This window comes from Syzygium oleosum, unplaced genomic scaffold, assembly GCF_021117445.2.
Source record: "Syzygium oleosum isolate NSW1041296 unplaced genomic scaffold, Sole_v2.1 Sole_v2.37, whole genome shotgun sequence".
Taxonomy (NCBI): Eukaryota; Viridiplantae; Streptophyta; class Magnoliopsida; order Myrtales; family Myrtaceae; genus Syzygium; species Syzygium oleosum.
This window is the reverse complement of record NW_026607521.1, coordinates 591,383-615,124: the sequence shown is the minus strand read 5'-3', so window position 1 is coordinate 615,124 and position 23,742 is coordinate 591,383. Positions and strand designations below refer to the sequence as shown.

At 40.3% G+C, this 23,742-nt stretch overlaps 3 protein-coding genes across 6 annotated transcripts; 2 read left to right on the top strand and 1 right to left on the bottom strand.

The window, feature by feature from the left end:
* Positions 1-890: 890 nt before the first annotated feature.
* On the top strand, positions 891-6,069 carry LOC115688550 (uncharacterized). 2 transcript variants are annotated; one of them, XM_030614393.2, is made up of 9 exons: positions 891-1,057; positions 1,434-1,605; positions 1,715-1,764; positions 2,025-2,094; positions 2,197-2,302; positions 3,376-3,442; positions 3,639-3,714; positions 4,639-4,937; positions 5,629-6,069. In XM_030614393.2, the coding sequence occupies exons 2-9, from the start codon at positions 1,434-1,436 to the stop codon at positions 5,710-5,712; spliced, it is 924 nt and encodes a 307-aa protein (XP_030470253.1). In that variant the 5' UTR covers positions 891-1,057; the 3' UTR covers positions 5,713-6,069. The 2 variants fall into 2 exon arrangements, with proteins under 2 accessions (XP_030470253.1, XP_030470252.1); XM_030614392.2 differs by having other exon boundaries at positions 904-1,057; positions 1,421-1,605.
* A 1,663-nt stretch (positions 6,070-7,732) lies between these two features.
* LOC115688554 (calcium-dependent protein kinase 24) lies at positions 7,733-10,997 on the top strand. The gene is made up of 8 exons (XM_030614399.2): positions 7,733-8,345; positions 8,539-8,662; positions 8,781-8,924; positions 9,025-9,177; positions 9,641-9,756; positions 9,847-10,014; positions 10,333-10,566; positions 10,661-10,997. Exons 1-8 carry the CDS (start codon positions 7,839-7,841, stop codon positions 10,796-10,798), a joined length of 1,584 nt encoding a protein of 527 aa, XP_030470259.1. The 5' UTR covers positions 7,733-7,838; the 3' UTR covers positions 10,799-10,997.
* A 1,354-nt stretch (positions 10,998-12,351) lies between these two features.
* On the bottom strand, positions 12,352-23,379 carry LOC115688549 (probable E3 ubiquitin-protein ligase ARI7). 3 transcript variants are annotated; one of them, XM_056305388.1, is made up of 15 exons: positions 22,877-23,364; positions 22,366-22,490; positions 21,962-22,067; positions 21,790-21,880; positions 20,743-20,915; positions 20,513-20,617; positions 20,344-20,432; positions 18,495-18,602; positions 18,257-18,347; positions 18,065-18,154; positions 16,477-16,524; positions 14,494-14,565; positions 14,226-14,325; positions 14,006-14,132; positions 12,352-13,087 (listed from the first exon to the last, which is right to left on the bottom strand). In XM_056305388.1, exons 1-15 carry the CDS (start codon positions 23,048-23,050, stop codon positions 12,817-12,819), a joined length of 1,770 nt encoding a protein of 589 aa, XP_056161363.1. In that variant the 5' UTR covers positions 23,051-23,364; the 3' UTR covers positions 12,352-12,816. The 3 variants fall into 3 exon arrangements, with proteins under 3 accessions (XP_056161363.1, XP_056161362.1, XP_056161361.1); XM_056305387.1 differs by having other exon boundaries at positions 18,278-18,347; positions 21,790-22,067; positions 22,877-23,379; XM_056305386.1 differs by having other exon boundaries at positions 21,790-22,067; positions 22,877-23,372.
* Between the last annotated feature and the right edge of the window lie 363 nt (positions 23,380-23,742).

Below are 23,742 nucleotides of genomic sequence, written 5' to 3'. Positions count from 1 at the left end.
TCTAGTCGAAAGCTACAGAAGATCGACAAAGGTGATAAGGAGTTGCTGACGTGTGATATAAAAGAAAATTGCTAACTGTCGAGTCACGGATGTTGGTAATTGAAATTTGGTTCAATCGACAAAAGAACCGAAGTTGAAGCGAAGATCGATGAATCAAGAGCGAGACTAGTGTTCAAGTCATGAAACGAACAGTTCCGGCTATTATCATAATTATCCGACACAAGCACGATCACCAGTTCATGGATGTGAATCTCGAAAGCCACTAATGACAATGGCTAAGAAGCATGTGATGTTATATTCATATGAAGAGGAGTTGCAAGCTGCAGAAGATATTTGTCAACATGGGGCAAGTGACGAGGCCAGGATCATCGAATAATGGGTCTTTTCGTAGCCCTTTATAAATACCCAGTTGCTGAATTCTAGAGACATAGGATGTTATTTGCTTTCTTTGTAATTATCGTTAACTTTCGCTAGTACCTATAATTATTAGGATTATAATTCGAGTAAAGGATCGCCAATCAAGCAATGACCATCATTGCTCGATTATATCTTCATGTATTTTTACACTCCGGTATCCTTTTATATGATTGATCTTGATTGCCTCCAATTTTAGTATCTTTAAATATTTTTGTCAATCTGCGTTTCGCAGTTTAAAAATTAACAAATGACCATTCACATCTTTTGTTGATTTTCGTACCAATCCACATTTTGAAAAAGTGCTTTGTGGACACTTTTTGATGAAACTTTATGTATATACTACGGACCGATTAAATTAAAAAATAATAATTGTATATTAATTGAAAAAAGAAAAGAAAAGAAAAAGAAAGAAAAACAAGTTTCGAGCACACGATTGAATATTGTGTGAAAGGTAAGGATTATTGCTTCTTCCATCCAAACAACAAGACGACTGTCGGCCTCCTTAGTGTTTTTCGCGCCGACCTCACTCGCTCTGTCTCTTAACCTAACGTCTCTTGCTCTCGTCTTTACCCTCGCAACTCTGTCTATCTCTCTCTCTCTGTGTGGCTACCGGCATCGGAGCTGGGCTTCAACCCTACAGGTAACAGATGGATTAGTTCAGAGATGGGTGCTTGTTCTGAAAGACTCCTTTTTGAACTCTTTTTGCTTCTATACGATCTCCACCTGTTTGTTTTTGCTCTTAAACTGTATGCAATGGTCAGATATTTCATTATCTTCTGAGTCCTTGGCCGAAGCTTCTCACCTGTATATGTCTAGTATGCTTGAATTAATGCTGCCCAGTGGAAAAAAACCGATCCTTTATCAGAAAACCATAGGGTTTCTGTCACTTTGCTCTTGTGAGTGGGGACAAGTTTTAGTTTTTTTATCAGTAAATTGAAATTTTTGTTAGGAGTTGGGACAAATATTGGATTAACCTTAATGGGTTTTTTTTTTTTAATCACAGTTTTTATCTGTAGATGGCCGTAGAAATGGGGGCGCCGAGTGCTGCCGGAGATTGGTCGTCGGAGATGGAGGTCGATGCTTTCAGACGCCTCTTCCCTCTTCGCTACTACGAGAGGCATCTCTCCGAATCGATACGCCCCGATGCCAGACCCCTCAAAAGAGCCAGAGATACAATTGTGTCCCTCGGTCGGTTCTTCGTTTAGCTTTTTGTTTGTCTGGTGAATTGTTTTTTCCTCCTTCATCTTGCCCACAGAAGTTGTATTCCTTTTATATTTACTTAGCATTGTTATTGCAGAGGCTGTTGCATCCTCTGATGGGTCCGCACTGGCAAAGATTGGTTCCACTGTGAGTTTTTACCCCTTTTCAATCTCTTGTGTACATTTGCTGCATGCTGACGCACTCCTGCACTTCAGCACATTCAAAGTAGTTGCATATGTATTTACTTGTAGCTGAGGCAACATATAGGTTCTATCTTTTCCTTTTTCTTTGTTTCAATGTTTGACTTTTGCACGCGGTTGAATCGTTTAAGGTGGATCATTATTTTTGTGAAAATTATAAGGTTTGCTCTTTTGCGACTGCATTTAATTAAATCATATTTTCATCAGACAATGTTGGCTGCTATAAAAATGGAAGTCATGACTCCTTCTGTTGATTCGCCTGATGAAGGCAGTATAGGTAAGCAGCCATGTACCAGTTGCAGTTTTCTTTTTACTAGGGTTCCTTCTTCTTAAAGGTGCTATGCATGGATGCCGGCATGTGACTCTGTGTTATTTTCAGCGGTTGAGTTCCATATGCCCCCTATATGCTCTCCGGTCGTGAGGCCAGGTAGGCCTGCTGAGGTAGCACCGGTGATATCGAAGCAACTTTTTGACTCTTTAGTAAGGCATGTGAAATTGGTAAACTTCCGTTTTCTTTTTTTGCTTGCTTTGACTTCTTGAATCTTTTATTGTTCTCCTGTTGCTTCAACGGGTGATATGCTGTTAACGATACCTGGTTGTATGCCATATGTATATTTGCGGGCATCTTGCTAATGTATACGAAAAGCATAAAAATTCTAAACTGTATCCATCTTGTGCCAGTGACTATTTTGACTGAACTTTTTGCTTGTTTTCAGTATGGAATATTTAATTGGGTCTACTAAATAGATGTGTAAACATGTTACTCTTTGGTTGAAGCAAATTTTCAGGAAGTCACTTGATCATCTAGCAATAAGTCTGCACAGATTATGTGGAGTAGCACCAATCTTTGCCCCTGTAAAGTCTGCTGCTAACTCTCAAATAAACAGAGTGGGATAACTCTTAGAAAAGTTTAGGGAAAGCCACAGAAGTTAAGAGGATTTCTTATCACTTAGACTTGTATTCGGGATGGAGATTATGTGAAAAGTAAACTTGCTCTTGGTTACAGGAAAACATTGTTTCTCTTTGCTCTGGCTTTCCTAGCGTTCAAACTCAAATGCTAGACTTAAATCGGACCCTTTTTCAGTTGTTTCCTGAAGGGAAGCGGGAGGAAAGACCAACCACTTTTTCAGTGTAACCTACACTTACTTCGTGGAGATATTGGCTCTATACAGCTTCCATTAGTTGCAGACACCTTTCGAGTACACGTGGAAGGGTTCCTATAGGTTCTACCAAGTCCATATCCCCATATATTCTCTTTCGTTCAATTTGTGTCACAAAATAACCCATAGGTACAAAGGTCGTAGATTATCATCCAAGGATGCTGTTGGAGTTAATACTACATACTTTACTAAATTGGTCTTAAGGTTTCCCTCAAGTCCATGATTTGTGCTTTCTTGTCTTCCTTTGGTAAGGCCCTGGTCATTGTGTCATTTAATTCTCGGACTATTACATTGCAGTTTTATAAAACAATACGTGTTTTTTATGTTGCAGTACTTTCTTGGGTCATGTGCTGTTTAATATTCATCTTCTGGAATTAATAATCATTTGGTTGTTGCAGCTCTGGGATGATTGATCTGAAGGAGCTATCCCTGATCAAAGGAAAAGCAGCTTGGATGGCATACTTGGTAATACTTCATGCCCGATGTTGTGATGCGTAACTTAGGATAAATTGTATATAATGCAGGGTTTTCCCTTTAGCTGCATTTATCTTTGGACCTTGTGTGGCTGAGGGCAACTTTTTGCTGAGAGAGCTACTTCAATAAATATTATACATGTTGCCTCGGAAAGGTTTTGCTTAGGTTTATTTTTCATGTGTTGCAGGATATATATTGTCTTGATGCTGATGGTGCTCTTTTTGATGCTGCATTGCTTTCAGCGGTTGCTGCATTTACTCATTGTAAGATATTTCATCCTTCTATTTTAGAAGCTGACATTTTAAATTTAACTTGATTTTCAGCTTTCTTCTTCTTGCATAGCCTATTCTGCAACTTGGTTAATGACTTTTTTGAGTTGATATAAGGTGGATCTTTGTTATTTTATATCTTGTGATCATCCTCCAAATTGCAGTTGTCCTATGATAGTAAAAGATGCGTGACTTGCTTATGAATGTCAAATAGCTCTAGCTTGATATATTCTTAAGGTGATTTGCTTATGAATGGATTTTGGCTCAACCGACTCGCTTTCAAAGAGATACTTGGTATGAGTTGCAGAAAGAGAAAAGCAATATGAATGGCCTAAGGCAGGAAGAGTCGTAATTTTCCCACTTGCCTTTGCTAAAGTCTATGGTGATCAACAATTTTTCATTTGCGCTCTTAGGCTGATTTCAAATCTGACCAGGAATGCCATTGATTTTAAACATTTAATGGTTTCTCATTTTTCTGCTAATAAAGGAGAAGCCAGTTCAATAATCCTCTATTCTTCAACAAGATAGACATGAGCACCACTCTTATTCAAAAGGCTCATGCAATCTCTTAAGAAGTTAAAGGGCTTCATTGCAAATTCAAAAAGTTTTGTGATTCTATTGAACATCGTCCTAGATGTTTGGATTTCTAGTGCAATAATCTCAGGTTGAAACTTATGATTTAAGCAAGATCTAGCTACTAATCAATGATTTTTAATTTAATGAACATTCAAAGGGCTTTTTCTCTTTCTTTAGCTGATCTGGCATGCCTCGTTTATGCTCTCACTTTTGATATTCTTTGAGTGTGGTACCAAAGATTGCATCCTCATATCGATGCAACGTGTTTCGTTTTCCTCTATTCTTCTGTAGATTTCATGTCACTTCATCACTTGATAAATTGTGTTGTTTTGGACCTTGTAGTGCGTATCCCGGTGGTTTCTTTGAGTGATGAAGGAAGAATGGTGGTGGTCTCCAAGGAACTTGAGGGTGAAAAGTTGGATAAAGAACCTGTCGACAAAGAGAGGAGAAAACTCTCGTTGAAAAGCATTCCGTTTTCCCTGACATGCATTCTTCACAATAACTACATCTTGGCGGACCCTACTTTCGAAGAAGAGTCCATAATGGAAACGTTCATAACCGTGGTTTTGAATTCATCTGGTCAACTTGTCTCTCTCTATAAGCCAGGTGGACCGGTTCTTGCACATACATCAGCTATTCAGGTTATTTTTCTCCTTATTCCTCATTTTATTCATTTGTTCATTCATTGTTAGAAAATTGTACTTAGATACCCCGTTTCATGCGAGGGGACATCATCAAACAATTAATGGCTTTCATACTGATGAGTCGATTGCATTATTGCTCTAACTGTACTCCAGTCAGTTTAGTAATGCAGAAGACGGATCTTGAGTTCTTTAAAGTAACTCGTGGTTGGTTAGTGGACAAGCCCATTGTGGCACGTAGAACATTCAAAAACTTGTGGAAGTTGATAAGCTTCTTATACAAAAAATGGTTCGGAGGATAACAAGACAATCCACTCGCGATTGTTTTCAAGAGCTAATAGCCTGAAACATACGAAGCAATGTTGTGCACATTGGATAAGCAACTATTGTCTGCTTTATATACATGATTATACATATGTGATTATTTGCCAGGAATAATGGAGTATAGGATGTTGGCAGTTCCTTGGCCATCTGGTTGATCTTTCATCTTAATGTTTTCATTTCCTTGGTTTTTAAGATGAATCTATTTCTACACAGGGAAAAAAGGGAAAAACTATATATATATATATATATATATATATATATATATATATATATATATATATATATATATATATCGGATAGAGATTGTATAGTAGTTCAAATGGTAGCTTTAATGTAATGATGATGGGAAATGTTGCTGTGCTTGCAGGAATGCATTGCATTGACAAGGCAAAGAATGAAGGAACTTCAGGAGATTATAGATGAAGCCATCTCTAGCATGGAGATTGATTAGAATTTATATATGTGTTTGTGAGTTTGTTCTGATCGATTGCTGCTTCTAATGGCATTTAATCATTTTCTGTCTATTACTGGGGGTGTTAATTAAAATGCAGAGGGAAGTTCATGTGAAGCTTCTGTATTAACTAGGAAATGGAAACATCAAGGACATCGTGGTTCAGGTGTCTTCTCGAGCTATTAAGTTCCGGTTTGCTTGCGATCTGAATGTTCACAATGGGCCACAAAATAGCAGAAAGACAGCATGGGAGTTTTGAGAACTTGAACTGAGACCTGATGGAAACTGGTTAGAAACCCAGAGTTGAGAACTATAAAAGATTCATCCTTTGCATGCACGTGTTTCTCTATTTCGTCACTCGAAGCAACACGCTAATTGGGCTAAATTCTGTATAGCTATTAGGCTCCTGTTCGATTTGTGTATTGATGTCTTAAGTGATGAAAGTTCAGACCAAGAACAAAAAGGGCTAAGCGACGAAAGAATCAACTTTCACCAAGGCAGGCATTCCACTCGGTTATCGAGACTTTATCTCATCTTGATTTTTTGAGTATTTGCCAATTAGCTCTCAGCTTTTGTTTCGCCCAAGTCTCCTTGTTGCTCTGCTTATCGACATTGATCGACCAATGCGCAGTCTCCTTTCAGTAATTGGCTTGCTTTCTTAGTATGGAGGATCTTTAGAATGGTCTCGGTTTAGTCACTTAAGCAAGCATTTAGCATTCGGTGTAATTTCTTCTGTAAGCGGTCATCTATACTTTGGCATTGTTTGACTAGGAAATCTTCTATTTATTTTGAATCAAGCTTGCATATGCTTCTAGCATGCCGTGCCATTCATACGCATTTGAATAGTCACATACGACCTGCTTTATCACTAGGAATCGTCTAATATTTCACAAGATCAAAGTTTCAGAAGAACATAAAAAGAAAAGGCAAAGAAAACAAATCACAAGCCATGCACAGATATCGCACTCGTATCCAATATGCTTCATGCAGCTTCTAGCTAACAGCCATCTCTCTGTCCTCCTCTTCACTTCAACATAAAGTTGGATCATCCCCATGCCTTTGAATCCACAGATTCATACCCGAGCCTTCACTTCAAAACCAGATCATCCCCATGTCTTTGAATCCACAGATTCATACCCGAGCCTTCACTTCAAAGCCAGGACAACACATCAATGGTGCAGAACCTTTTGATTTGACTTTTCTTCTCTTCTCTTTTCCATATAACCTCTTACAATGTAGACGCATCCACAGCTTCTTTACCTACGTCACTGAAAGATCTTGAAAAGAGCTTCCCTTGCCCTAATCTAACATAAAACACTTCTGAAGAAAGAAACAGAGAGCCGGAAACTCGACTTATAGCCAGAATGTACATAAGAACTCTCTTAGCACGGTGAAAAGAACAGAAGACATAGAGAAACGAAGGATGCAAAGGTTGAGTGCCATCATGCTGCGTGCGTCCAAGCCAAGAACATCTCTGCATGGACCTGATCTTTCTCGTTCAAGATTTGAATTTGAACGCATTCATCATGGAGTACTTTAAAAAAATGGGCAGCCCGAGTCCAGATCGTGTTCAACATGGAGTGGTATCCATGCGGATGACTAGAGTGCGTGGGCAACGGTTCCGACTTTTCAAAATGACCCGTCCTAGCAATTGCTCCGGCCGAAGCGCCCATCGGTCTCTTCAATGCCTTCACCGTGCATGCAGCAATGCATATCTCGAGCTCGGCCTAGGGGTGATTCATTCATGAGCTGATCTTACAGTCATTTGGTTATTGATCTCGCTCGTGTGGCGATATCATGCAGACAAAGTTCATCTTCTCGTCCTCAGGAGGAGCTGAGGCTGAGACGTCAAAGATAACCGTCTCAGGTCAACGGGGGGTTTCACGGTCGGACACTAGGACATAACGGAATTCCAACGGCCCCTGGTAAGAAGGCGCCATTCTTAGACAAAACAAAAAACCAACAACTAATTTCCACAAAAGGACACCTAATTTTCAAAAACTGCCCCTTCCATTCTCTCTCTCTCTGAGCTAAAAGGAGTCTCCTTCAATTCAGCTGTGCAGATCTTCCCATGGGTTGTTTTGTAATTAGGTGATTATCAAGAACCAAAAGAACTTAGAATCCCCATGGGAGGCTGTGTATCAGCACCTGCAAAAAGAACAGGATCTTCCTCATCATCCAAGAGCAGCCGATCCGCGCCCCAATACGATGTGGACCCCTTCCGGAAATGCTTCGTCCTCCGCACCATCTCGATCCTCAAAAACCCCAGCAGAGACAACATTTACGACAGGTTCGAGTTCGGTAAGGAGCTGGGGAGGGGCGAGTTCGGGGTCACTTACAAATGCACCGAGATCAAGACGGGCGAGGCCTACGCGTGCAAGACGATATCGAAGAGCAAGCTGAGGACGGAGATTGACGTGGACGACGTGAGGAGGGAGGTGGAGATAATGAGGCACCTGCCGAGACACCCGAATATCGTGAGCTTGAAGGAGGCTTTTGAGGACAGAGATGCGGTATACATTGTGATGGAATTGTGCGAGGGTGGCGAGCTCTTTGATAGGATCGTGGCGCGCGGCCATTTCACTGAGCGCGACGCTGTCACAATTACCAGGACCATCTTGGAGATTGTCAGTGTATGCAAAACTTACTTTTTGGCAGAATCCAGGGTCTTCTTTTGAAAAAATATGGCAAGACCAGAAGATACTGTTATTCTGGTCTTCTAATGTGCTTGTTTGGTCAAGAGAGCAAAGGCAGATTATCTGCATCTCTTTCATACTAATGAGAACAAAAATATAACCTTCATCACGAGGACTCGTGTTATTTCAGGTATGCCATGATCATGGAGTGATTCATCGGGACCTTAAACCAGAAAATTTCTTGTTTGCCGATTCGAGCGAATCATCTCCTTTGAAAGCAATTGATTTCGGTCTCTCTACATTCTTCGTACCGGGTATCTCTTCTTCTTCCTTTTTTCTTTGTTTTTTTTGCTTCATAACAGCACTTCAATCGATTAGATTTCTGCACCTTAGGGATTGATTATAGATCTAAAACATTTTATATCTTGGTAGGTCAGCATTTTAGAGAAATAGTTGGAAGTCCATACTACATGGCTCCGGAGGTGCTAAGACGAGATTACGGGCCGGAAGTCGATGTGTGGAGCGCAGGGGTTATTCTTTACATTTTGCTTTGCGGGGTTCCTCCATTTTGGGCAGGCGTGTACTCTTTGCCAAATTGATTCATCAGTTTTCTCGGAATTTCATAAATTTGAACTCATGGGCTAATAGGCTCAGTAATATCATATATGACTGGCAGAAACTGAAGAAGGAATTGCACATGCCATTGTCCGGGGCGAAATAGATTTCGAACGAGATCCTTGGCCTAAGGTTTCCGAAGAAGCAAAGGATCTAGTGAAAAATATGCTTGAACCAAATCCTTATTCTCGTCTTACGATTGAAGAAGTCCTTGGTATGCATTGCCTTCTAATCTAAATGTCGTCAGCACATTGTTTCTCTTCCTAGTACTGACTTGACGAAAAATCAAATTATGAATCTGACCGTACAAGAAATTGAAGCAGGAAGATATGTGGACTATAATAAGTAACTAGTGTCAGTTCTAACAATTTGAATTTTTAAACAATACTGTGATTTTAACAGGTGAAAGGGGTAAGCACCAAATAATAAGGCAGCTAGACAGTTGATCTCGATTGAAATGTCATTCTTTATCTGTTCAGCTTGTTTCTGCTATATATGAAATAGATGCTCAGTGACAAAATTGGGTTGGTAAGGTCTCAAGGCTTAATTTGTTCCTATGAAATATTCCTAGTAAGCATGTAACATTTGCTTCTGTGAACTAAAACTAGGTTCATAGTCCCATTAAAGAAATGCATGAAATAGTTTTAAGGTTGTCAACTTATAATTGACTTGTGCAGAGCATAAGTGGATACAGAATGTCGACAAGGCTTCCAACATTTCACTAGGACAAAATGTCCGGACAAGGATAAAGCAATTCTCTTTGATGAATAAGTTCAAGAAGAAAGTTCTCAGAGTGAGACCATAAGCATTGCCTTGTCGGTTTTCTTTGCTGTTCTTAGTGCAAGATTAAACTCAAATCATGTTTGCTGCATTGTTAATGTAGGTAGTAGCAGACAATTTGCCTGATGAGCAAGTGGATGACATCAAACAGATGTTCCACGTGATGGACACCGATAAAAATGGAGATCTGACATTTGAAGAGTTGAAACATGGCCTGCACAAATATGGACAGCATGTTGCTGATCCTGATGTGCAGATGCTGATGGATGCAGTACGATTACTTACTCAACAACTTAGCACGTTTTGTTTTTGACGGTTTATGTTTCCTTCTTCCATGTCGATGCACTATATGCTGTGAAGTGCATGATTTTGCTTAAATTGCAAGTCATTCAGAAGATTAGAGACGGATTACAAAATATGGAACGATGTTTTTTATCGGTTAGTCAAAGATTTGATCATGAGGTTGTATAATCATTTCACATAATTGATAGAACTTCTTGCAAAAGCATGTGGGTTTCTGATAATTTGATGAGTCGCCCTTTCTTGTATTAACTTTCAATAATAGAACTCTGTTCTTATATGAGAACAGGCTGATGAAGACGGAAGCGGAACGCTGAACTGTCAGGAGTTTGTGACTATGTCAGTACACCTCAAGAGGATTGGCAGCGACGACCACCTTACTCGAGCTTTTGAATTCTTCGACAAGAATGGAAGCGGATATATTGAATTCAATGAGTTGAAAGAAGCTTTGATAGATGACCATCCTGGTCCGAACAACGAACAATTTATTGAAGACATCATTTTCGATGCTGATCTAGATAAGGTAATACAAAACCAGAACAACCGGCAATTTGGAATCTGTGTAATCTTGGTCATATACGAAATAGAGTCCTCATTCTGTGGCGGATATATTTCAGGACGGTCGAATCAGTTATGATGAATTCAAGGCCATGATGAAAACGGGCATGGACTGGAAAATGGCTTCCCGCCAGTACTCGAGAGCGATGCTGAACGCGCTTAGCCAGAAGATGTTCAAAGACAAACCTTCCCTCTAAGGTTAAAAGAAGTTCTTCCACCCATGGCTTCTCTATCTCATCCAGGTGAACTGAGAAGAAAGAAAATCGAAGTCTCATAAAAAGGGTGTTGAGAAGGTGGCATTATACAAGGAAGATCATTGCATTGGTTTGGTAATACAGGGACATATATGCTGTGAAAATTTTGAAGAAATGGGGGCTAAACAGCTAAACAGAGAAATTCTTACTGCTTGGCATTCAATCCTTTTTTTTCTTTTTACCTGATTAAAAGGAATATCAATTGAAGCTACTAACCAGAGTTGGCTTGCAATGCCTGTCTTAATCACATTGAGGAGTTTGGAACCTCAAATCACAGGAACCTGATAATCACCATGAGCAGATGCTACACTGAAAATATGGTTTTTTATTTTAAAAGCAGAACAATGTCATCGTAAAGTTACATTAACTCACTAATTTCACATCACAGTACACTAGATCTTTAGCTCATATCGAGTGACCTCGTCATAAGTTTGAATACATAACACGTGAGAAATTGTAAAACTCGGCCAAGTTCATAGAATTATTCAATTCATCTGTTGAGCCCCTCCACTGATTGGGTTAGATTATGTTGATTGATTTCATCTAGGGTGTCAATCTTACCGACCAAACAACCATTTGATTTACCCGTATAGACCAAGTTTTAAACTGTAACTTGAATATTGCAAATACACTGAGCAACTTAAGCTCATCGATCGATATTAGGGATCTATTGAAATTTATATAAAATACTCAATATAAGAAGCTCAGAAGAGACCCATCCAATCTTCAAGGCAGCTATTGCTGTTGTCCACAAACATGTCTACATGTTTCCATAAAATGTACGATACTTTTCAATGTAATGTATGCCTATGAACCAAATATGTTCTTGTCGATTGTGCATGCTCTATGAAAAGAGCAATTCTACATCGGAAAAATTCTCTGTTTGCAGCACATCATACACAAGTAGCATAATCCTTTCAGTTTTTCTAACAGTCTGAGTGAGAGCCCCTACGTTAGTCATGGCCACGGGCCGATTTCGGCCCGGAACGGGGCCCGGCCCGTTGACCAGGCCCGCGATTTGGAACCGGCCCGTGCCCTACGGGCCCGGTTAAAAAAAAAAAAAAAAGAAGCTGCAGATCTGGCGAGGGCTCGACCTCGCCGGCGTCGAGCGAGGCTCGACCTCGCCTGCAACTGGCGAGGCCGGCCTCGTCGACCTCGCCTGCCTCGCCAGTTGCCGGCGAGGTCGAGCCCTCGCCCGATCTGGCGAGGCCGGCCTCGCCCGAGCCCAAGCGAGGGCGGCCCTCGCCCGACGCCGGCGAACTCCGCCGGCCCCGGCTATGGCCAGCAGAGGAAGAAAAGAAAAAAAAAAGAAAAGGAAAAGAAAAAGAAAAAAAACAGAAAAGAAAAATTATGAACCGGCCCGGAACCGGTTCCGAACCTGAACCGGAACCGGAACCACAACCGGCCCGGAACCGTCCGGTTCATACTTGGCCACGAACCGGAACCGCCGGTTCCGAACCGTGGCCATGACTACCCTACGTATCCAACAGAACACGAACTCTGAAGTAATTCCTTTCAAGAAGGATCAGTGAGCTCCAATAGACAAAGTAATACATCCAAATAGAAGACAAACTGAGTACATTTGCCTCTTACTTCCAGCAGCAAATAGATAAAATATTAAATGATCGGTGACGGTCACTATTTCTTTTTCTTTGCCAAAGTAGTACGGTACCGATAATGAAACGCTACAGCCTATATACATGGACCGGCATTATAGGTCGCCACCATCAACACACACCAAGAGTACACGCAGGCCAAAAGCTGCTGCTGCTGCTTGAATCCCTCGGCACACTAAAGACAACAGTTGAGCCTCTCCTAATAATTGATTTGTCACTGGCAACTTGAACGATTCGAACCAAGAATCCCTTTATAGGACACCGCCGTGCGCTTGAACCGGTTGCTCGTTCATGAAGTCATGTTTCTGGATAAAACCATCTTCGTAAATTTTCCTGTCACTGCCCTCATCGCCGATGCTGGCACATCTGGCAAGTGGTTGCAGATTTAGTATTAGCATAAGTGCATTGATCGCAGGACCAGTGAGACGCGTCATCAGTTCGACTGGAACCAGCACGAGTGCTGGTAGTTCCCTTTCCCCTTCCACCACCTCTACTTGCCTTGCTGCTCCCACCATTCTTAGAGCTCGCTGCCCTGCTACAACCGCCATGGGAATCCACATCTGATAGCCCATTCTCCAATGCTCTCACGAGGTTCTCAAAGTAGTTTCTGGTTACGCTGTTGCAACAAAAACGGATGTAAGAAAGTCAAACGCATGTATATATGCACATGTGGGCGCTACTTCTGGAAGTCACAACTGAGGCAATAAAGAAAAGTGTATACATAAACTTCATCGCAGCTGAAGCAAACAGGGCCACCAATCTTTTAATCACAGGAGATACACATCTTTGCTATGGGAAAACAGCTACAATTCTTGTTTCCCACTAATACTAGATGAACTTAAATAAAAAAAAATAGCTCAACAACCTGAAAACAACTAACCAATACCATATGCACTGCAAGATCATATTCTTAATAGGTCCACTGTCCAGGTTTGACTTTTGGATCAACGCTCTTTTTAGCATAAAAATCCAGTAAAAAAAGAACTAGCGAGAATGCTTTTGGCTCAAATCAGCTTTTGAGTTAATATACATGTGCAGAGTCAATATTATTCCATAAAGTAAACTTGAAAGCTTGACAATAAAGAGCAGGACTAGGAGATGGGAATGCTGAGTCATAAGCTTCGCCAGAACTTTTTCACATCATATATGAAGCCAAAAAGAAGATTCGGCGGGAATATTATATACACTCTAATTTATCATGAAGCAGCTGCTCATTGGTACATATCATGCTCTCTCTAGAAACGATAAGGCACACTTTTGAGTGAAAGGAAATGTAATCACCAATTCCAATTCTAGTGTTTTCATGTGCTATTCAGAATCGGAATGGGCAGGCATTCTCCTATATGACAGAATGCCAATCCCCCCTCCTCCTTTACCAAGCACTTTGTTTCCAACTGTAGCCTTACCTTTTCCCATTTCATATATGGATATCTAGGGACTCAAATCTTTATAAATTGACCGTACAACACTGTAATTTGTACCCGACTTATTTTACTCAGACTAATTATCAAAATTGAATCTAAGAACAAGATACCTGGTAAGTCCAGCTAACTTGGTGCGGAAGTCATTAAAGTTACTAGAAGGACTCTCATCACTAAGGAACTGGTGAAGTTCCTTCTCTGCACACTGATGAAGCCTTTCCAATCCGGACTCCGCCTCACCTGGTAAAGAAACCATTTCATGTAAGCAATTAGGAAAACAAAAAGGATAAGCATGGCCATTGTATATACTCAATACTACTCTCCAATACAAACCTTGCAAGTACTCAAAAAATTGTTTCTTAGCATGTTCATGTTCTGGCAGATAATAACCATATGCATATGTCCACTTGAGCACTCGCCTACACTCAACTATCTGCAAGCATCAAAGGAGACTAATTTAGATACACAGAAGCAGGTCAGGATAAAAAACAAAACCACTCCATTGGATTTTAACCTAAATAACATCTGTATTTACATTCCAAACTGAAAATCACATCATTCATATTTAAATTGAATTAAGTAATATAAAGTTTAAAATAACCTGTTGCCAGGCCTCTATGATGAACTTCAACTGTGACTCCGGCTGGCACTGTGTGTCGCTAAGCTTATCAAGCTGACAAGAAGAAGAAGCAAAACTTTATTTAATCTAGAGCAAAGGGTCAGAAAGTATCAGCAGCACAACATAATTAATCCAGATGAATAGGAAAGAAGTCATGCATCTTGCTTCCTATCACAAGAAAACAGAGATCAATTTGTCAATCAAACATCATAAGCAGTTTATGGCAACTCAACCTGCCCAGTTGCCACTTAGCATCAACATAATTACCCTGTAAAGATCAGACACAAGTGCAATCCTTTGTTTACTCAATACCCATGATTGTCAGACTAGAATGTTAGCCCAAGTACAAAGAGGCAAAAACATACAGAAACAAAAAATCTTTCCTGGTCTTGTGCACTCCATAGTACACAAAATGAAGCTACAGATCTATTTCTGCAGATATTACAACCAGAATCCATTTGCCACGAAAACTCTAAGCAATATTATTAATTAAGAGAATATTTGACAATGATATTAACACTTGAATGCAAAAGAACCGTCAATGCTGGAATTTAATTAACTTAATTTATACAAGGAGTGCAGATCACAGTACAAAATCGTGCTGTGCATGGATTGTTAAAAAATTGAATCAAGTAAACAAGGGACATTTTTTTCTTCCAAAATGACTCAACAGATGACTAACAATCACCGACCCAATTTTGAGCACACATCCTTTAAGAGGCTTGATGGAAGGAAAAGATCCCTCATACAACTTTCTCAGCAAGCATCGGATCAAAGCAAAGACAAATGTAAGAAAACACAAATGACCCTATCTACAATTTTTGGCTCGTGCGGATAGAGGAAAGAAAAAGAGTGATTCAAGGGTCTACAAAGTGATTTTGCAGATATAGAGGAACCTTGGTACTTGGCCACTAATGTAAGTAAAACCAGAAAGTAAGATGGAACAAGCTATTTCTTAGATATAGTGGCTAAATTCCCCTGTGCCACTTACATTAAATTTTACATTTTAACAATAAAAAAAGGAGGTAGCAAAAGTGACGAACAAGATGGCACCTAGGGCGAAATTTGACATTTAATTCAAAACTTTGTTATTCAGACTTCACAAGTCATGTATGAATGGTACAGATTAAACAACAAGAGGATGAGCTTAGGCATCAGCCATGCGATAAAAACAACTATAGGAAACATATGCTACCTGGGGACCCCAACAGCACCTATATCAAAGCTGAGGCTTAGGCTATGTTTGGAAAGAAGGGAGGGGGAGAGAGAAGAGGGGTGGAAGCTGAGAGGGGGTCGTGGAAAATGGGGTTAAACTTAAAACTTTTGTGAGGGGAGAATTTCATATTTAAATGCATCCCCACATCGACCATTAATCCCGCCACCCTCTCTCATCTTCTTTTCCCCAATCCAAACAAAGCTTTGGCCTTTAGGCTTAAGTCTACGAGTGGGATCGCTTGGACAAACGTATGCCACCATCATCAGAGGGTTATACGCATGACTCGATCCCAAGCATCTAGATAGGAGGATAAGCACATTCACCAGCCCTTTGGGGGCTGTAAACCTATGTCTGTGATCAGCAAAGAAAGGAGAAAATAATGGTGCAGAGTCAAAAGGTCACACCTTTTATAGAAAACTTATAAAGACTAGAATCAGGCATCCCCTGTTTTGATCAAAACATCATTTATTCAGTCATAAATGAACCGGGCTTACAAGAGAGTATCAACTGAAGCTAAGCCATGGCTCCTACAATTTGCAGTGATTTGCTCAGTAAATGTGTGTCATCAAGGAACCAAGAGTCTATACCCTACGGAAAATAAGAAGACACATACTACAGCTATTCATTGCAGCTATAGCTAATGAGTCAAATACCGATACTTCAAGCAAAAAAGAAACATCAAGTGCCAATCTCTCTCTAGTACCACTTCAGTAAAAAGCATGATTACAGCTGAGTTGAATGGAACTTACGTGCACAGTTTGCATTTGATGTAAATCAGTAAGAGCTTTCTGCCTTGACTGCCAAAATAAAGAGAGATTTCGCATATAAGTAAGACAAACACCAGCCATGTCTACGTACAATAATGCTCCATTTGGATGGGGCAGGGAAAGAAAAGCAAACGAGAAAATTGGAAAAATAAAAATTTCCCTCTCTTCTCCTTAAAAAAATTTCAAATTTTTCTTAATTTTTCACTCACAGTTTCATTCCCCTCACTTTCTCTGCTTTCCAAATATAGCCTAAAAGAAAGCATAGACAAGTCGATGTTATTTCAAGGAATTTTTGAAGTAGCAATGCTACAACTCTTTACATCCAATAAACCATCAAAAAATTTCTGCTATCAAAATGCCTCAGCCAATCATATAACATGGTCAAGACATCCAAGGAGCGACACGAATGTATTTAACATAATGTACATAAAGTCCTATTCGGCATCGGACTGTCGGAACTTAGATGATTGAACCAAAGTCACGTGATGAATCATACTCTATCTACATATGACTTTATTTATGGTTTATGACATTGGTTTCAGAGATCCAAAAAATTTGTGGGATAGTTTGGGACACATCTTGTTCAATTACCAAAGTAAAACCTAGAAAGGGAAGTAATACGTTGTTTTGAGAAATCTTCTAAAAAAGCTATCACGTGGGTAGATTGAGAAACCTGAAAAAACTAAGTGCACATTTTTTTCGAACAGATTCAACAAAGATGCCTCTATCGTCATGGATGCAACATGAATAGCCCAGCAAACAATACCCTTCCTAGAGATGTATAGAGAGGACTATATAATTAGGTTTTGCCCAGCTTCTGTGAAAAAAAAAAAATCAAACACCTACGCAGGAGCTCTCACTTTCCTTTCTTTTTTCTTCAACTTTTACCCTTTTTAGGGATTTGGACTAAAATCAACCTCGATAACCAATGACTCGTGGCGAAGTATGACAATTTCAGATGCAAGTTATCCTTTATATCGTCTATTCAAGGGAATACGGCAAAAACAATATCAACAACTCGAGGCACCACACAGAGTTAAGTCTTTTGAAAAGCATCACGAGAAATCATTATAATTCCATGTGCTGTTACACACCAAACTTAGAACCGAGAAAACAAATATCACTCTGATTCCCTATTGTTCAACACATTTTATCCTGATAACCAAACAAGGACTCTGGAAAATATACGGTTTCTACAAGTCCAAAAGTGTACAGTCGATTCTGGTTATTCAACGTCATCCATTTTCTTCCTTTCCTTTTTTATTCTTTTAAAACACAAAAAACAAAATTTATTTCCTCTATAATTCTTCCTTCAGCCTTTTTTTCATTCTCAATTATATAATTGAGAAGAAAATCTAAGGAACTTATCTAGACATCCATCAGCAACATCACAAATGGCAATAAACTTAGGTCATCAAGGAACCAGAAGGGTTTTCGATGAGGTTCCCTTGACATCTGAAACCAGCAATAGAAATTTTGAGATAATTTGACAACAGAAAAAGGGTAGGGGAAAGTGAAAACTAGACAATGTTGTTAAACCCAGATAACCAAGGAGAGATTCACTACTTACGGATTGATTGCTTGCCCATCGTTCATAATAATGAGTATATCGCTCCAATGAGTTTTTCGCCATCTCTCTTCTTCTTTCAGCCTCATCATACTGCAAAAAGGTATTTTCACAGGACCAAAACCAACAATGTTAGTTCCACAGTTGTGTTCACATAACTTTACCCAAGAAGAGCATAAGTTTTTCAATTCCTACCGCTCCCTCTTGCTTAGCTACCTCATAACGATTGCAGGCATAGAAACCACCAGTTCTCTCCCCATGATCAGACCATGCACCCAGACAGAGCCTGTTTGAACAGATAACACAGAACAAGTAAGACTTGTACAATACCAGCTCCAAGAGAATTACATTGCATTACCATAAGCATAGACCCAATAAAAATGAGTACACAAAAATAAATGAAAATGCTCCGTTTAGAAGAAAGTAACCTTACCAGCAGAACTCAAATTTACAAGGAGGCGTACATGTCATGTGCATACACCCTTGGTTTTTCTCTATTGGCCGCTTACACTTTGGACAAGGCTTTGAATTGGCCAGAATCCTGCATATCATTTCATATCCGTTAGGAAAGCAGAGCAAGAACCACAAATCCTCACATAATGACATTTCCGGACACCTGAATCACAATTTCATTCAAGTCTTTCTCAAAATTTTGCATCCAAAAGAAGAAAATGTGGCAATTATTGGAGGGAGCGTGACTGTCCAAATTCATTCTCAAAGGTGAACCTGAGGTAGGGTTCCCAACATTTCACGTGAAATAAAGAGTCATATTCTTGCAGACATTCTGTAAAACCTTAGCTCTATCCTGTCCTCCCATTTGACAGACTATATTGCCACAATAAATCATTAAAGATACAAACAACCGGCCAGACTACGTTAATTGAACTTCTGCATGTCCCATCATAACATTTTCCACGAGGCCAATCTTATTTCTAGAAAAGAGCTTCGATTCCATTCACTCAGGTTGTCAACATGCCACCGACAACTTCACAAATAACAAACTTGCCAAACATATATTTTCAGCATGAACCACCTGCCTGCTGTGATAAACTAGGAATGACCCAAAAGGCAGACAAAATAACAGAGATAAGCCTGATAAAACAGTCCAGAAACAGGATAAAAAGACTCCAGGAGGAAAGTGTCAGCTATCAAAACAATAGAGTATTAATTTTGACAACACCATATCAGTCATTAAACTATTCTAGAAAACCTATCCCAGTCAGATCTGTTAAGGAGCCTCCTACTACTACTTGCTCAATCAAAACTTCAACAAGTAGTGGAGTGAAGTAATTGGACTCCATTTCCATGGGTACCATCCACAGGACCACCACCCTCCACAGACACGAAGACCTTATCCTATAAAATTTTCATATTGATATACATTTGGCCATGGTCAGTAGGATGATGAATGTAGAATTTTAAGATCAATTAAAAATTTAGACACTAAAGAAAGAGTCTACTCCCCCCCCACCCAACAAAAAAAAGAAAAAAAAAGAAAAAAAATCAACCGAAAAACTATATAGGCAAAACATAACACTAGTCAGTTTCCACGCAAGCATGTAAAACCATAACCTTAAGCCATAGGGACAGAAAATGGTTGACAAGCATTGACTCAGTATATAATCCATACAGATGGTTCTTCCAGCCTGTTGGTAATTCTATATCTGTATAGGACCAGATGGGAGTACTAAACATGCATAAATAAATCGAAAGGACAATTGCAGTGGCTAGACGTAGTATTTTTACTAAAACAAGAAAAAAGAAATGATGCATTTAGAATTGCTGTATGTTCAAACTTCAAACTGACGTGGGTGACATCATTATCCTCCAGACAAGTCATACAATTTACAGTTATTAGATCTCTTCCAGCAAATATATGTGAACGCAATAACCATAAGATAGCAAGAACAAGCATATCCATCTATTAAGAAATTCCAAGGATTCAAAATTTAACTACAAAAAAGGCATATTTTTGTAAGTCCAGTACGCTGTAAACTGGCTCCCTAAGCCCTAAGAGTCATCCTTTTAGAAGGTCCAAAGGTTACACCATATATAAAAAACCCTTTAGGCACTCGAATATCTCATATTGCTCATAAAAGCATGTCAAAAGAGGACTATCTATGCCTAGGCTAGTTTTTCTTTTTTGGTCGGAATGCCTAGGCTAGTTAATTCATATAAAACATTCTTGTTTCTTGAAAGAGGAAAGACCACACTATCCGTTGTATACCATTGTCATGGAACTCAAATGGCGGCAAATTCTACATGCATATAGTTATCTGTACCAGTTCATGTTTTCAGATTCGGCACTGTTCTTCATGATCCACTTTGCAACAGTGCCACAATCTACTGGACGGTGAGCTTCCTCTGTACACTGCAGCAGATCAAATCAAAAGGATGTCAACACACTACTTGCCACATATCGATGCAAGAAATTTCCAAAGAGAAGCTTACATTCCAGCAAAAGTTGAAAGAGCACAGGCAGGAAACATCGTAACCTTCACTGCCAGCAGCATATTCTACGGCATATTCACAACCAGGGGCAGGACACCACTTGGTCTGGCAGTAGGAAATTGAGGTAAAAGAAAGTTATATTTCATTTAACAGGCACCCAGTAGCACAAAGTCATTATCACACTTGAGAAACACTTCAGAAAATGAAAAAGAATAAGGTTGCAGATGTACCTTTCTATTGTCTTCAATGTACGAGCGAAGAAGATAGTGAGAGTACTTTCTCTTATCTTCTTGAGGCGCTAATAGATTTATCATGTCTTGACCGACGGCAGCACCACAAGATGGATCAGGACATCTCAATGTTAAACATCCAGGACCGTCGTTTATGGATGTGTGTATGTAACCTATCACAATGTCCACATTCATCAAACGACATCAAAAGGCACGGGAGCAAAAGCATGTACATTCGAAAGTGCACAGTTAATACAACGATATACTTCCAAGAGAGTGATATCTTTCAGCTGAAGACGAAACGCACACAGATTATGTTTGGTAATGGTCACACATCTTTTCGTTGGGGGTACTTCTTTTCAACAAAATGATAGAGATAGAAATGCTTCGAAATACAATAGTCAAGAAGCAAATCTCCAAGATCAGCTACAGAGTGCTGTTGCCTTTTCCAGTCTCACATTTCACACATTTTCATTTTGCCCTAAAAACTACAGGAGCTCAAAGCTCCTGCAGGCTGCAGCTTTTCCAAGAAGCAGCCCTCGGAAAGATATGCCAAAGGGATAATAAAACAAATTCTAGCTGCCACCAAACAAACGTACACATCCAAAAAATAAAATTAAAATTTGCTGAGGCCTGCTGATTAGAGATCTAGTATGAACGTGCATGTACCGTCTTAAATTGATGATTATATTCCCAAAGACCCAGATGGAAAGAAACGATAACATCATTTTGGATAGCAACGGAAAGATCTATTGAATGATTAAAGAAGTTCATAAAACAGCTCTAACAAAATTAGTTCTCGAAACAGAAGTACTTCTGTAATCACCAAACATGCCCCATGATCTCAGATTACTTCAAAAGGCAAAAGACCCAAAATTCAACAATAGGTTACGATAAACAGCACAAGAACCAAAATCCAACAAAGCGAAAAGATGAAACACAAGATATGTTAATGGTCATTCTTTTGATAACTAGCCATAGATTGTGAAGACATAGCATATAACAACCCAACGACCGAGATGATAAGAGCGGGAAATCAGACAAAACCTGCCCAGCATGTACTGCAGAAAGGATGACCACAAGCAGCCGACATAATTTTATCACGTGGACAAGACTCGAAACAGATTCCACAGGTGAGCTGCAAAGAAGGCAGTCCACAGTTAGTGAAGATAAGAGGAAACTGAGCCTGCAAACAATTCAGACATTTAAGACGACATACTTCTCTTAAATTAGGATGCTCAACAACCGGTTTTTCCAATAAGCCCACTGCTTTTCGCACTGTATCTTCATCAGCAAACCATGCATCATGAACCTTACTTACACTCCTGCAATGCCAACTTAATTGATTAAAATGCACAGCAGGAAAGGCAGAAACTTAAATTTGAAATGAACACCTAAACATCACGACATCAATCATTTCTGTAGACAATTCAATCATCACAACTAAAAGAGGCACAATTGAGATTGATGCAATTTTCACAGAAAATAAATTACATACACAGGTCGACTGTCCAAAGCATTACAATCCCAAGCACCGCGAGAAAAAACACAGAATGGCAAGAAAGCCACATCATACGGCATGCCAGGTGTGACAGCTAAAGCACCAATGAAGGACCCCTTTACCAATTATAATGGCGCAGCAGGGTGATGGCGGCGACTCTAGGTATAGATAGGACGCTGGCAACTCTCATTATATCATCCTCCTGACGTTCTCGTATATCCTCTTCCCTTAAAATGATATAGTTTTGCTGAAGAAATGCGAACATCAAAAAGCATAATCAGTCGAACAGAGATTTCTGCCATAGTTTCTCCACGAATAAGAAAATAATAAAAGAACACAAAAAAAACTAAACTTCCAAAACGCCAACTTCAGCTCCGTCCGATCATTAAGCAATACAGAAATGATCACCCCCAGAGCCAACAAAACGGACAACAGAATCACAAAAGAAGATAAAAAAAACACCAAACAGGTGAACAGGTCGTTACAATCAATACACCAAACGAGGAACCGAAAAAGCTCTAGCCGACCACAGCAGCTCCAACTCCACCCGATTTCCCCATTCCTTAATTCACCCCACCCGCGCAACAAACAGGAGGAGAATCAACACGGACAGACAGCACCGGGCGAGCTGACCTGATGCCGGCGAGCCGAGAAGACGTCGGAGTCGGCGTCGGCGTCCTCGACGAACTCGTAATCGTCGGCGTCGGCGTCGTCGCTGTTGTAGTAATCGTCGGCCTCCCCGCTGTAGAAATCGTCGTCCATCGACTCCAAGTCGTTGGCGTCGTGCATATCCTCATCGGAGTCCATGGCAAGAGAGAGAGCGAGGGGGAAACCCTAACCCTAGCGGGAGGTCGGGGGGGTGTGGAGCCCCAAAGGGAGCGCGGCGGAGGAGGAGGGGAGGGGGAGGGGGAGGGTTGCCGATTCTCTTCCGAAGGAGCGGGGGGGGGGGGGGGTTAGGGAGGTGGGGGTGATCCGAGATCGCACGCCGATCAAGGGAATTGGGGCAAGGGATCTGAGGAAGGAGGGGGGGACTCGAGAGCGTCGTCTAGGCAAAGGGATTTTTGCAGAGGAGGAGGAGGAGGAGGCTGCGTGTTCTTCCTCTTCTTCTTCTTTCGTCTTTCTACTCCTTTTTTTCGCTTCTCGAAAAGGGAGGATTTTTTTTTTGGGGGGAGGGGGGAGAGACCTATTTTTATTGTTAATTGGAGGAGGAGGAGAGGGAGGAGGAGGTTTGACAGTGAAGGAACTCTTGTGCTTCTTCTTCTTCTTCGTCTTCTTCTTCTTCCATGGGGTGGGCTTTTTTGCGCCTTTTTAATTTATATATAAAGATTTACACCTGCACTCCTGCACAGCCAGAGAGAGACGGGGAGAGAGAGAGAGAGAGAGGGGGTGAAAAAAGGCATTGAAAAAAAAAAGGCAAGCACGAGAGAGTTTGGGGGTCAAAATCTGGTTGGGGGGTTGAATTTTTTGCTACTTTACAATCTGGGTGTATATGGCCATAT

Bases quoted from the DNA above. Each gene is read 5' to 3' on its own strand.
- LOC115688554 (XM_030614399.2), top strand. From the start codon at position 7,839: ATGGGAGGCTGTGTATCAGCACCTGCAAAAAGAACAGGATCTTCCTCA. The intron at 9,178-9,640 runs GTATGCATTGCC...TGACTTGTGCAG, and splicing joins TACGATTGAAGAAGTCCTTG to AGCATAAGTGGATACAGAAT. The intron at 10,015-10,332 runs GTACGATTACTT...ATATGAGAACAG, and splicing joins TGCAGATGCTGATGGATGCA to GCTGATGAAGACGGAAGCGG.
- LOC115688550 (XM_030614393.2), top strand. From the start codon at position 1,434: ATGGCCGTAGAAATGGGGGCGCCGAGTGCTGCCGGAGATTGGTCGTCG. The intron at 2,095-2,196 runs GTAAGCAGCCAT...TGTTATTTTCAG, and splicing joins GCCTGATGAAGGCAGTATAG to CGGTTGAGTTCCATATGCCC. The intron at 3,443-3,638 runs GTAATACTTCAT...CATGTGTTGCAG, and splicing joins CAGCTTGGATGGCATACTTG to GATATATATTGTCTTGATGC.
- LOC115688549 (XM_056305386.1), bottom strand. From the start codon at position 23,050: ATGGACTCCGATGAGGATATGCACGACGCCAACGACTTGGAGTCGATG. The intron at 20,618-20,742 runs GTACATCTGCAA...TCCTACTGCCAG, and splicing joins ACATTGAAGACAATAGAAAG to ACCAAGTGGTGTCCTGCCCC. The intron at 20,433-20,512 runs GTAAGCTTCTCT...GATCTGCTGCAG, and splicing joins CTTTCAACTTTTGCTGGAAT to TGTACAGAGGAAGCTCACCG.